Raw genomic sequence first — 13,991 nt, forward strand, 5'->3', positions numbered from 1 at the left:
TTTATCTTGATCTCTAAACTCCTTTCGGTCCTGGATTTATTGCTGGATTCCTACACCGGAGAACGTCCTGACATCGCTGGTCCTCGAAGCCGCCGCCAGGTACCAAGAAGGTATTTTATATATTCATCATTTAGTGCTGTGGCTTCTGTTTCATCAAGTACCATGACACACAGACAGCAGACATAGTAGAGAGCAGTGATGTCTGACAGCAGATATAGTAGAGAGCAGTGATATCTGACAGCAGACATAGTAGAGAGCAGTGAGGTCTGACAGCAGACATAGTAGAGAGCAGTGATATCTGACAGCAGACATATTAGAGAGCAGTGAGGTCTGACAGCAGATATAGTAGAGAGCAGTGATATCTGACAGCAGACATAGTAGAAAGTAGTGGTATCTGACAGCAAACTTAGAGAGCAGTGGTGTCAGAAAGCAGACATAGTAGAGAGCAGTGATATCTGACAGCAGATATAGTAGAGAGCAGTGATATCTGACAGCAGACATAGTAGAGAGCGGTGGTGTCAGATAACAGACATAGAGATCAGTGATGTCTGACGGCAGACATAGAGAGCAGTTATGTCTGACAGCAGACATAGTAGAGAGCGGTGATGTCTGACAGCGGACATAGTAGTGTTGGTGTCAGACAGCATGCATACAAGAAAGTAGTTATGTCTGACAGCAGACATAGAAGATGGTTGTGTCAGATAGCAGACATAGAAAGTAGTGGTGTCTGACAGCAGACATAGTAGAGAGCAGTGATGTCTGACAGCATACATAGTAGAAAGTTGTGTCTGATAGCAGACATAGAAAGTAGTGGCGTCTGATAGAAGGCATAGTAGAGAGCAGTGGTGTCAGTAAGCAGACATAGTAGAGAGCAGTGATGTCTGACAGCAGACATAGTAGAGAGCAGTGATATCTGACAGCAGACATAGTAGAGAGCAGTGATGTCTGACAGCAGACATAGTAGAGAGCAGTGATGTCTGACAGCAGACATAGTAGAGAGCAGTGATGTCTGACAGCAGACATAGTAGAGAGCAGTGATGTCTGACAGCAGACATAGTAGAGAGCAGTGATGTCTGACAGCAGACATAGTAGAGAGCAGTGATGTCTGACAGCAGACATAGTAGAGAGCAGTGGTGTCAGGCAGCAGACATAGTAGACAGCAGTGGTGTCAGACAGCAGAGGTAGTAGAGAGCGGTGATGTCAGGCAACAGAGATAGAGAGCAGTCATATCAGACAGCAGATTGGTGATGTTAGGCAGCAAAGGTAGTAGAGAGCGGTGATGTCAGGCAGGAGAGGTAGTAAAGAGGGGTGGTGTCAGGCCGGAGAGGTAGTAGAGAGCGGTGATGTCAGGCAGCAAAGGTAGTAGAGAGCGGTGATGTCAGGTCGGATAGGTAGTAGAGAGCGGTGATGTCAGGCAGCAAAGGTATGGAGAGGTGATGTCAGGTCGGAGAGGTAGTTGAGACCGGTGATGTCAGGCAGTAGAGAGCAGTGATGTCAGGCTGGAGAGGTAGTTAAGAGCGGTGATATCAGGCAGGGTAGGTAGTAGAGAGCGGTGATGTCAGGCCGGAGAGGTAGTTGAGAGCGGTGATGTCAGGCAGTAGAGGTAGTTGAGAGTGGTGATGTCAGGCAGTAGAGGTAGTTGAGAGTGGTGATGTCAGGCAGTAGAGGTAGTAGATAGTGGTGATGTTAGGTCGGAGAGGTAGTAGAGAGCGGTGATGTTAGGTCGGAGAGGTAGTAGACAGCGGTGATGTCAGGAGGGAGAGGTGATGGCCACACTGTTGACAGATTAGACTCCGGCACAGTCTCTCTCTTTTTTGCAGGTATCATGGATAACAAGGTCCCCGGTGCGGTCGGTAATGGCGACTCTTTTCCGGCGCAGCCTCTGATGGAGAAGGAGCCACGAGATGGAGGCGGCAAAGACATGATGGAGAGAGGACAATGGAACAACAAGATGGAGTTTGTGCTGTCGGTGGCCGGGGAGATCATCGGTCTGGGCAATGTCTGGAGGTTCCCGTATCTTTGTTACAAGAATGGAGGAGGTAGGTGAAGGGTCACCTGGCCAGCTCTGCACCCCCAGAGCTTACAATCTAATGGGGGGGGGCACGGGGTCTGACTCCTTTAAGCGACGACCATTAATCTGTCCCGGAATTTTTTCTAGCTGATTCTCTGAGGATTTTTGCTCTGACTTATGTGGATTTGCATTGATTATTGAGCATTCCCAGAGTGATGGCGGTATTAACCCATTGTGTATCCCTATAGGGATGGACGTCACGGACGTCACCAGCCGGGCCTGGCCAGTCTCTCTATGGACTACAAACTCAGATCGCAACTCATTCATAATTCATAATGATTTACACAGCTCGGTGGTCCTTGTATGGACTGGTCACCCTTCATGTGTGTACAGGGTCAGTGACCGGCATGCCACCGCTCTCACCCCGGGGTCACGGCCATCTAATCTCTGCTCCTTACAATAAGGCCCGTTAATCTTGATGAATTGGTAACAGTTTAAAGTGATAGTAACCCTGTTATTCATTGTCCTGCCTTATCTATTGTTCTCTGATAACTTCTTGTTTGACTTGCTCCATCCAAATTCACTATGACAATAAACCTATATTATAGCAGCAATGCCCCCTAGTGGTTGAACACCTGGTCGCACATGGACTGATTCCTTCACATTCCTTCTCGGAGCTTGTTCTATTCTAAGTACAGATTAGGTCTTTCGGGAATCGTCCTGTTCCTCCCCTTCTGCAATTGGTCAACTTTGTACATGTCGTGCCGGATGGAAGGGAAGGGGATGAAAGTAGTTTAACCACGACAGCTCCTGACGGGTCCAAAGTCTAAGAACACAGTGATCAACACAGTAGGCCAAGTGTTAGAGAACGAGGCTGGAACAGGCCAACAAGGCTTAGCATCCATGAATGAGGGTATTCATACTGATCCATAAAGATTGGTTAAAAAAAAAACTCACAGTAGCTGCTGGGTGACGGTCCCAACAACACAAGAACTAAAGGGGGCTTCTGATTATTGACCTTCATGGCATGTCAGTCGAGTGAAGTCTAACCCCTAGGATCCCCACCAGTCTAGAAGACAATGGGCCCTGGGCTTGGTTTCCATGGTGATGGAGGCATGAGTCCTGTTGGTGTGGTCTGATACTTGGGGTTGGTTCCCACCAATCTTGAGGACATGTGGGCCCTATGGTTGGTTTTCTTGGAGACACACGTCTACTATGTGAAGTCTTGTTGGCGAAATCTTGTACATGGGGTTTCGAACAGCCTTGAGTGTTAGTGGATACAAGGGATGGTTTTCATGGAGACATGAGTATTGTTGGTAGTGAGGGTTTCCACTAGCCTTGAAGGTTAATTGGCCCGAATGTTGTTTGTCTATGGAGACACAAGTCTTGTTGCTGAGATCTTGTAGTTGGGACCACTACCACTCAAATGGGTATTCATACTGACTAATAATGATCGGTAAAGCCCTTACAGTAGCTGCTAAGTGAAGCTCCTATTAAAAAGGAGCTAAAGGGGGTCTTTCAGTTATTAACCTTTATGGTTTATCAATCAGATAGAGTTCCACAACTAGGATCCCTATCAAGACTAGAAGAAAAAGATACGAGTATTGTTGGAAAGGTCTGGTAGCTGGGGGGTTTTAATGGAGATATGATTCTTCTTGTGAAGTCTTGTAGATGGGGTTTCCACTGGCCCTGAGTGTTAGTAGACAATTTAAATTATTTATTTTTTATGGAGTCTTGTTGATAAGGTTTTGTAGTTGTGCCCAATTGCACTCAAGATTGGTGGTGGCCACAGTACAAGACCTCACCAAGACTCATGTCTCTGTAAATACAACCTTTTGGTCATCAAACACTCAATAATGGTGGTGACCCCACCCTAGATTACCAACTTGACAACACTCACGTCTCCCTTTAATCTTCAACCCTAGGGCCCACCCTAGGGCACTCAGGATTTATGATGACCCCAACTACAAGACCTCATTAACAAGACTCCAATCTCCTATAAAGCAACTTTTGGCCCACTAGCACCTTTATATTGACTCTCTGTGGCTGGAGCTTCAGAGCTTTAGGAGTGGATTAGTCATAGTTCCTTGGATCAATAAGCAAATTTCAGAAAGATGTTGGGCCAATTTTTTCACTGTTATATTTATTGCTGTGCTAAGTGGCCCATAAAGAGAGCATTATGTTGTCTAGAAGGGTTAGGAACGGGTTGGTGACATCCTCTTAACACATTTTATTACTGTCTCTATGCAGGAGCCTTCTTCATTCCATATCTCATCTTCCTCTTCACCTGTGGGATTCCCGTATTTTTCTTGGAGACAGCGCTGGGGCAATACACCAGCCAGGGAGGGGTCACATCATGGCGGAAGATCTGCCCCATATCTGAAGGTTAGTTTGGACAACGCTTCCATATGTCGTCCCCCTCTTTTCCTGTCTATATGACCACATAAGCTGGGTTCTAGAGAGGACATACGAGACACGTTTCCTGGGGCCTACACTCTACTGGACCTTCTAAATGGCTGATAAAACCTTAAGGATAAGATCTTGAGGACAATGGCTGCTCTATACCTTGGTCTGTATTACTTTGGCTGGCTGTATGCACAATGCCAAAAACATTTCCACTAGAAGCCACATGGTTTGGCTGTAATGGGCCAATGAACACAGTCGAATGATCCCTTGAACCTTCACTGGTCCTTGGGATTTATATTAGTTCTGCTGTATAAGACACAATGCTGGGTCCTTGGTCTGAATGAGTGGTGATCGACTCGTCCTTGTGCTGGGTCACAAAATGGTAAGAAAATGCTTAAAATCATGTAATGATGGGTCAAAAAAAGACTATTATGCCCTTGTAGACGCCTCAGATCTGCCCATCATCTGTGACTGTATCAGCTAAATTTATCTTCTATTTCCAGGCATCGGATACTCATCGCAAGTCATCGTCATCCTGCTAAACTTCTATTACATCATAGTCCTGGCTTGGGCCTTCTTCTACCTCTTTAATTCCTTCACTTCTGACCTTCCCTGGGCTTCATGCAACCATTCATGGAACACAGGTACAAGGCGGTAGAAATAGGGGGCAGTATTATAGTAGTTATATTCTTGTATATAGGAGCAGTATTATAGTAGTTATATCCCTGTATATAGGGAGCAGTATTATAGTAGTTATATTCCTGTATATAGGGGGCAGTATTATAGTAGTTATATTCTTGTATATAGGAGCAGTATTATAGTAGTTATATTCTTGTATATAGGAGCAGTATTATAGTTGTTATATTCTTGTATATAGGAGCAGTATTATAGTAGTTATATTCCTGTATATAGGGGGCAGTATTATAGTAGTTACATTCCTGTATATAGGAGCAGTATTATAGTAGTTATATTCCTGTATATAGGGGGCAGTATTATAGTAGTTATATTCCTGTATATAGGAGCAGTATTATAGTAGTTATATTCCTGTATATAGGAGCAGTATTATAGTAGTATATTCCTGTATATAGGAGCAGTATTATAGTAGTTATATTCTTGTATATAGGGGCAGTATTATAGTAGTTATATTCCTGTATATAGGGAGCAGTATTATAGTAGTATATTCTTGTATATAGGAGCAGTATTATAGTAGTTATATTCCTGTATATAGGAGCTGTATTATAGTAGTTATATTCCTGTATATAGGAGCAGTATTATAGTAGTTATATTCCTGTATATAGGAGCAGTATTATAGTAGTTATATTCCTGTATATAGGAGCAGTATTATAGTAGTTATATTCTTGTACATAGGAGCAGTATTATAGTAGTTATATTCTTGTATATAGGAGCAGTATTATAGTTGTTATATTCTTGTATATAGGGGTCGGTATTATAGTAATTATATTTGTGTATTATAGTAGTCATATTGTTGTATGTTTGTTATCTCCTCTTCCACCTTTGTTTCCTCAGAGAACTGCATAGACTTTCACAGTAGTAACAACACTCACAACCTGACAGTAAATGGAACCTCCAGCGTCATTGAGTTTTGGGAGTAAGTTCTAGAGCTTTTTCTGACCATGGTGAACCAGTAAAGTATACATGTATGACCTTCTCCCACCCCCCATTCTTTTGCCTGATAAATCCTAGCTTCTGAATGTTGTTCGGTTTGGGGCCATAATCCATGCCTGGGATAGGTTTCTCCTCAGACACATCCAGATTTTGGGGTGGACTGTGAACCCTTTTACATTTTTCTAGGGTTAGATTACTGGATTTCACATAAACTAAGCACATCCTATTTTCTCTCCAGGAGGCGAGTACTTAGCATATCCGATGGCATTGACCAGATCGGAAGCCTGCGGTGGGAGCTCGCTCTGTGTCTCCTTCTGGCCTGGATCATCTGTTACTTCTGTATCTGGAAGGGGGTCAAATCTACTGGAAAGGTGAGGGTATTTTCTTTGAGCTGCACCATATTACAATGTCACATGTATCCCAGGGCTAGATTGCAAAGTTGGAAAAACCACTGCATTGGATGGTCTAAAAGTTGAGGTGGTCATAGGTTTCCCTTGTGGACCAACTAGATCCAGCAGTGGGGAACAACCTAAAGCTTTCATCATGCAGCTTTCTGACTGAACGTTAGATGATATAAAACAAATTACATGTCAGCCATGACCTCCGCCCCACTGATCCCAAAATGAAGGACATATTCAACAGTCTCTCAGATATGATGAAGTCCATCTTAGATATCTCATAGAGGTCTGCAGAGACCCAAGTTGCTGGCCAAGTGTAACCTTCTTTACGTGATTTCAAAATTGTTGTTGCTTCAGTGGCCCCAGCCCTCGAGTCTTTGTCTATTGTCCAATGGACAAATCACCTTCATAGACAAGGGTGTTCTACGATAGCCCCTATCTCGACTAGACCTCCGTAAGTTACCCTATAAAACTAAAAGAAATGCCATCAATCGGTGAATATTAGGCTGATCTTGATTTTTTTCCCCGCAGGTTGTATATTTTACTGCAACTTTTCCCTACTTGATGCTGATTGTTTTGCTGATCCGAGGGGTCTCGCTCCCCGGCGCTCTGGAAGGCATTCGGTTCTACTTGTATCCAGACCTCAGCCGTCTTCAGGACCCACAAGTGATTAAGAATGGAAGATAAACATAGATGAGTTTAGTCAAAGAGCGTGTAGCACCAGTTATGGGGCAAGGCTGTAGGATGAACGGCTCTTGAATAAGAGAAGAAACCTTATAACTATGCTTGGTCTAAATTTATGATGTCCCAATCTATAGGGGCATATTGTATAGTGGGTATAGTTGCTTGTCTGTCCAAGTACAAGAGGTTGGAATCAATGTTTGGGTGACTCCACACATGGGATATGATGGTTTGCCATAATTTATCTCTGGGACTGGTGGACCACGGCCAAACACCACGTTGCTAGAGAGCAGTTTAAGATTGGTTTGTGTTATGTTCACTTTTCGACACTTATATAAGTCATGTGCAACTCCCAGTTTTAGGGCTGGAAAGGGCCGAGTACACAATGGCGAGTGCTTTACCAGCAGTGATTCGAATTGGCATGTCTCGCTGAGCCCAACAGGGTGGCATAGTCTGTAAACCGCGTGCTGTCACCATCCTCATCCTCACACGTATCTGAGCCCGGCAGGGGCCTTCCTTTGGTAGAAAACATTCTCAGGGCCAAGTACAGAGGTGACAGGGGTCAACAATGTGGACAAATTTCCAGGAATTTCTTTTTTAGTAAGAATTTGTGCTTTTTTTCAACTATGTCTATTATTATTATTTTACAAAAATTTGATTGACAAAGCCATATACCATGGAGAATAGTGCGGTCTGAGTACAACTATTTGGCCCTTTAGTATTAAACCTTCCTCCTCCATTACTCAGTGACCTCCTCTCCCTGTTCATCATGGTGGAAATGCATTGAAGAAAGCCTAATGTACATTATATACAGAGTATAGGTAGAATTGGTTAGGGATGTGGGGATCGGATGTGCCCGTTATCAACTGATCTTATATTTGCCATTCACCAGACTGTCCTCGGCAGGTCTGGATGGACGCTGGGACGCAGATCTTTTTCTCGTACGCCATTTGCTTGGGATGTCTGACAGCCCTAGGAAGCTACAATCAGTATCACAACAACTGCTACAGGTAACTGTAATAAGTGAGGGGAATAATATATATATATATATATATATATATATATATATATATATATATATATATTATATATACACAGTATGTGACGTAGGTCTATCTTCTTACATTCTGGCAGAGATTGCATTGCCTTATGCTTCCTGAATAGTGGTACAAGCTTTGTGGCTGGATTTGCCATCTTTTCCATCTTGGGTTTTATGGCAGAAGAACAAGGGGTCCCGATATCGGAGGTGGCAGAATCGGGTGAGTGCGGTCTCTTTCTTCTTTAGGTGTATGTCCGCAGCGTGGATTCTGCTTCCTCTATGGAGAAATCACTTATAATATTGATCTAACCGAAAGTTATAAGCCGAGATTATTATTTTGAGGCCTACTATAATATATGGCTGTAAATGATCAGTTATCCGAGAATAAGCAAAATGATCTTCCTATTATTTTTGGGGGGACTATGTGGACACTATTACTGATTCCATTGTGATCCAAAACGGATCAGCTATGTCTTTCTAATCCTGGATAATCCCTTTAATAAATGTTTTCTACTTTGTGGCAAACCGGATGGAGCCCAGATGCCACAGCAGGGAAGAATGTGGGATGGCTGGGACCAGTAGTCCTAACACTGGTCAGGGTCTGTATTACACTGGCTCCAGGGCTTCCCACACTTCATGGTCTGGCACAGTGAAAAGGGGGCTGCACAGTACATGATGGTGCTTGTAGTTCTCCTGGTACAGGCGTTTTGGGGTGGCCATGATGGTGAGGTGGACTAAGAAGGGGAGACACTGCGGTAACTAAACCAGGTACAGTTGTTACCGATACAGCCAATTCTTAGATCAAATGTGCTCTGTTCTTCCTGGTAATATATCCCCTAATTGTAGAGTGCTTGGCAGAAGAAGCCAGCCTGCCACTACCAGGGTTCCAGTGCCCCTATCACCACCATGACTACTTGTGGCTCAAGTACTACCGTCATGCCCTGCTTCTACTACCACCACCATGGCTAGTGCCCCTATTACTACCATGACTAATAGTGGCTCCAATACTACCACTAGGCCCTACTTCTACTAATACCACCACCACAATGGCCAGTGCCCCTATTAACACCAGGACTACTAGTCACTTCAGTACTACCACCTCCAGGGTACCAGTGCCCCTATTACTACCAGGACTACTAGTCACTTCAGTACTACCACCAGGCCCTGCTTCTACCACCACCACCACCACCATCGGTTGTGGAATATAATTATTTCCCATTGTCTTGTTCTTTAGGTCCAGGCTTGGCGTTCATCGCTTACCCCCGAGCTGTGTCTATGATGCCATTCTCTCCTCTTTGGGCTTGTTTCTTCTTCATCATGGTCATTCTTCTGGGTCTGGACAGTCAGGTAATAATGTATACCTATAATCGCTTGTTCTTATTGTTCCGATGCATCACTATGGTAACAGACAACAAACAATCCCACTGTAGTCTGATCCGCACTTCTGACTTCTACTTTATGCTAACGTAACTTTGGTAGATTAGAAAGAAATAGGATGTTTACAAATCAGTAAAAATATGTCATGGGCTATTCAGTAGAGATCTGAGGCAAACTCTCTCTATTTCACTATCTGCTATGAATTTTTCCATAATTTTGGGCTCTATTAAATGGTGCTATTCCACATACCGGCTTCCTAATGCATTCAGATGTAAGAACACACATGATATAACACTGACCTGTTCTTCTCTTCTCCTCAGTTTGTATGTGTGGAGAGTCTGGTCACCTCTTTGGTTGACATGTATCCCAGCACCTTCCGGAAAAATAATCGTCGTGAGCTGCTTATCCTGGTCGTCTGCATCTTCTCTTTCCTCATCGGGCTTGTCATGCTAACGGAGGTATGGGATGGATCACCGAAACCAAGAGTTCAGACGTTCTAAATTCATTTCTTACTTTTACCCCACCAACGTTGCCATGATTGGTTCCCCTCTACGTTGTGCATTGTAAGAGATTTAGGATCCACTCAAGTAGTGCTACCTGAAGCCATGGACCCGCAACTATGGACAGGACTATGTGCATATGTAACCATTCACATTAGCCCTGACCCATTTATTAATGTGGATCCGTAACACCTACAGATGTATGTATGGGGCCTAAGGGGCCTATTCCACAGAGCAATAATCGTCCGAATCGGCCAGATTCGGCCAATTATCGCTCCGTGGAATAGAGAGAACGATCAGCCGATGATCGTGTCATCAGCTGATCGTTCATTTAGGTTCAAACCTTAAACGATGATTTCGAAACATCATACATTACCTGTCCAGGTGCAGGTCTTCTCCTTCTCTCCCAGTCCCACGCCGCAGCAGCTTCGGAGCAGCCTGTCTGAACTGACAGACCGCTTAGCCAATCACTGGCCGGGACCGCCGCGGCCAGTGATTGGCTGAGCGGTCTGTCAGTTCAAACAGGCTGCTCTGAAGCTGCTGCAATGCGGGATCGGGCGAAGGAGATGACCTGCACCTGGATAGGTAGTGTATGAAACAAGGGCTTCAAGGACATCGGTAACTATATCCTTGCAGCCCTCACGTAACGATCAACGGGCCGTGGAATAGGCCCAGTAAACGAGCGCATGGCCGACGGCTGATCACTGTGTAGAAAAAATAATAAATGTGACACATATCTGCCAAGACTCCCGGTGTCCTTCTTGCTTCTGTCCAACACGGGCTTTGGAACTTCAGGGCCGCTTTCTGAAGTGACAAGCTGCTCAGCCAATCACTGGCCGGGCGGTTAGCGGCCTTATTTTACATTAGTGATCTCAGTGATCTGTCTGTTATTAGTGATCGTGCCCTATGCCAAACAACCTGAGCTGGAGCCCCCTTAGTATTGTTAGGAAGACGATAGTCTAACCCTTCTTTCTTGTACCCATCTAGGGTGGCATGTATGTGTTCCAGCTGTTCGACTATTATGCTGCCAGCGGAATGTGCCTGCTGTTTGTTGCCATCTTTGAGACCCTCTGCATCGGTTGGGTATACGGTGAGTGTTCAGCTATATCCCCAGGTGCCGGCTCGGTGCTATGTTAGTACACCCTGTGTGATACAGCTCTTACATGTAGCATGCACTATGTTGGTATAACCTCCTGTTTGCATGGGGATATGATTCCAGGATTGGTGTAGATGTCGGCCAGTTGATCCGACGATTTATTTTTTGCATGTTCCAAACAATCTATTGTCCATTGACAATGAAATGATCTGTACGGTGAATCTAATTGGACTCTCTTGGTTTTGCAGGTGCCGATAACTTCTATGACAACGTAGAGCATATGATTGGCTACAGGCCTCTGCCCATCATCAAATACTGCTGGCTGTTCATTACCCCCGCTGTGTGCCTGGTGAGGGGGCGGAATTACTGATCCAGGATCGGGGACCAACTGTACTATGTTATCGCAGTCTCATTCTATGTTCTTTCTTCCACCAGGCCACCTTCATCTTCTCACTGGTGAAATACACTCCTCTCCAGTATAACAAGCGTTACACCTACCCCTGGTGGGGGGATGCGGTGGGCTGGCTGCTAGCACTCTCCTCTATGATCTGCACCCCACTATGGGTTTGTTACAAAGTGGCAGCAAGTAAAGGACCTATGATAGAGGTAAGTTATCGAGGCCTGGAGTTATCTATGTAAGATAGAAAAAAGGATGTATCAACCTGTGGTGGCACCAGTAGCCGGCACATAAAGAATATTCACAACAAAGATCGGATGGTGCTCAGAGGGAATGTTTGCATCTATTTTTATTTCATAGGATTATTTACTAAATATAAGGCCTCCCCTGAAAGTAAGACCGAGCAAAGTTTTTGTTTGGAAGCATGCCCGTCGAACAGAACAGCAGGGCATGCAGCTGTGATTCTTTTTCCCACCGCTGTTTTCCCCTACCTTCACCATCCACAGCAGAGCAGCTGCATGCAGGACATGAAGACCGCCTCCTGCTGCCAACCCCGATGTTCCCTTCTGCGGCCATCACTAGTAAATGTGCAGGCAAAGCATCAAGAGGCCCATCATCTGCCACCATCCCCGATGTCCCCTACCACCAGATGTAGAACTGCACACATTCGGCCGTTATCCTGTCACCTGCAGTTATAATGTATGCTGTCCCTTTTGTGCTTTACAAGTGTGCTGCGGTGAGCCTCCCTGGTGACCAGAAGCCGCCATACCGTATGCTGTCGCTGCTGTGCTGTATGAGTGTGCTGTGGTGAGCTCCCCCTGGTGGCTGGAAGCCACCATACCTTACGCTGTCTCTGCTGTGTGCTGTGTTGAGCTGTGGTTGTAATGACAACCCAATGATCTGACTTCTTGATTGTGGCTTAAGCTATCTAAATGCAACATACTGTCGGTCTTTATAGTAACTTTGGTCAGCGACTTTCATAACTGTATCCTAGGACATGCACTGTGGAGTCACATTATTTTGGTCATCTCCTATATTCTGCATGGACAGTGTGTAGCTCATGAAGGAGGTCACGTGTGGGAGCCAGCTTGGTGGGTATATAAGGAGTGTGATAGGCTATCTACACACCTTGTTTCTGTCATGGGGCGATTTATCCCAGTTTCTTACTGAGATGAGTGGCGGTATTTCTAAAACTGCGCCGTGTGAACTGTTCATATGCTACTGTGGTGTAAGTGTAGAATGAGCTGACAAACGGCACCATTGTGTCTTATCATTACGTTTCACCTTTCTGCGTTTCAGAGGTTTCGGCAGCTGACCTTCCCAGATCCAGATCTTCCTCAGAAGCCTTTACGGGACCACCAGGTGCCACCAATGCCAGCATCTCAACTAGATGAATCCCAGTGTTAGGATATAGCTATGTGTGTGGATGTACTGCTCGTGGTTTACACCAGATGGAAACAACATCCATATATTGAGGAACCATGATGGGGTCACATGCGTATATGGAGGATATCGGTGGAGTGTGGAGCAGACCTGTGAAACATTACCATTCCATTCTTTTACGTCCTCTTTTAGTTTCTTTGTGACTTGCTAAAACTTTAGCAAATCTGTTGATTCGATGAGTATAATGTAGTATAAGATGTGATACAGCCAGAAGACACAACACCTAGACTACGCTGCTATGGAGTCCGTGTACTGCGATGATTTACAAAAGTTATTAGCACTGGGTAGACTGATGCCTCAGTTCCAGACATTGGTGGAAGTCTAAGTCAGAACCTCTCAAGAAGACCACTCCTGATCCTGAGCAGAGTCTTCTGCGATAAATGAAGTTCCCCTATATCTTTAGTTATATCGACCTTGTTCCATGAAGATCACCCCCCCATAAAAAGATAAATTCTTGGCCCTATGAGTGGATGATGGTTCACAAGATGGCCTGAATTTTCCATTACCTCAGAGATCTCGGCTCCTAGGTCTTCTCTTGCCCTTGCAATGGAATCATACATGAAATTAATTTCTGGATTAAGGAAAAAGTGCAATTCCTGAAATGCGTTCATGGCGCTAAATGTACAACACTCAAAAGTTCCAGATATAATAAAGTAGTTCCGAAACATTTGACGTTTGTGGCTGATTTGCAGAATAAACAACCAAAAATGAATTGTTGATGTTGCGCTATACTGATGCTAATGGATTACATGGATCCCAACCACTGGTGGGTTGGTGAGTCATGAAGGTGAGGTGCTCCAGTACTAGCTGTCATAACCCATCGGGAAGTGAATACATAGCCTTGTAGTCCATACATGCAGACTACATTCATACATTGTCCGCAAGATGCACCAATCACAATGTAGAACTGCTCGACCATCTCAGCCCAGCCCTTCAAACCAGGTTAGAAAGTGAGCCACCAGGGAGCAAGGAAAGGTAACAATGTCTGTGGTTCAATAAGCCCTGCAGAGTGCCCAT

At 44.8% G+C, this 13,991-nt stretch overlaps 1 protein-coding gene and 1 long non-coding RNA gene across 2 annotated transcripts in view; one reads left to right on the plus strand and one right to left on the minus strand.

The window, feature by feature from the left end:
• On the plus strand, nt 1-13,542 carry LOC138787911 (sodium- and chloride-dependent GABA transporter 2-like). The gene is made up of 15 exons (XM_069965227.1): nt 1-110; nt 1,821-2,039; nt 4,262-4,396; nt 4,921-5,061; nt 5,945-6,026; nt 6,282-6,414; nt 6,973-7,107; nt 8,029-8,132; nt 8,257-8,381; nt 9,396-9,508; nt 9,859-9,996; nt 11,026-11,128; nt 11,383-11,483; nt 11,570-11,740; nt 12,831-13,542. The coding sequence occupies exons 2-15, from the start codon at nt 1,826-1,828 to the stop codon at nt 12,936-12,938; spliced, it is 1,803 nt and encodes a 600-aa protein (XP_069821328.1). The 5' UTR covers nt 1-110; nt 1,821-1,825; the 3' UTR covers nt 12,939-13,542.
• Nucleotides 11,296-13,991, minus strand: part of LOC138787925 (uncharacterized) — a 24,030-nt gene continuing 21,334 nt past the window's right edge. The window contains exon 3 of the long non-coding RNA XR_011362530.1: nt 11,296-11,765. This is a non-coding gene — a long non-coding RNA (uncharacterized lncRNA). The remainder of the gene's footprint in view (nt 11,766-13,991) is intronic.

Source organism: Dendropsophus ebraccatus, chromosome 1 (genome assembly GCF_027789765.1).
Source record: "Dendropsophus ebraccatus isolate aDenEbr1 chromosome 1, aDenEbr1.pat, whole genome shotgun sequence".
NCBI lineage: Eukaryota > Metazoa > Chordata > Amphibia > Anura > Hylidae > Dendropsophus > Dendropsophus ebraccatus.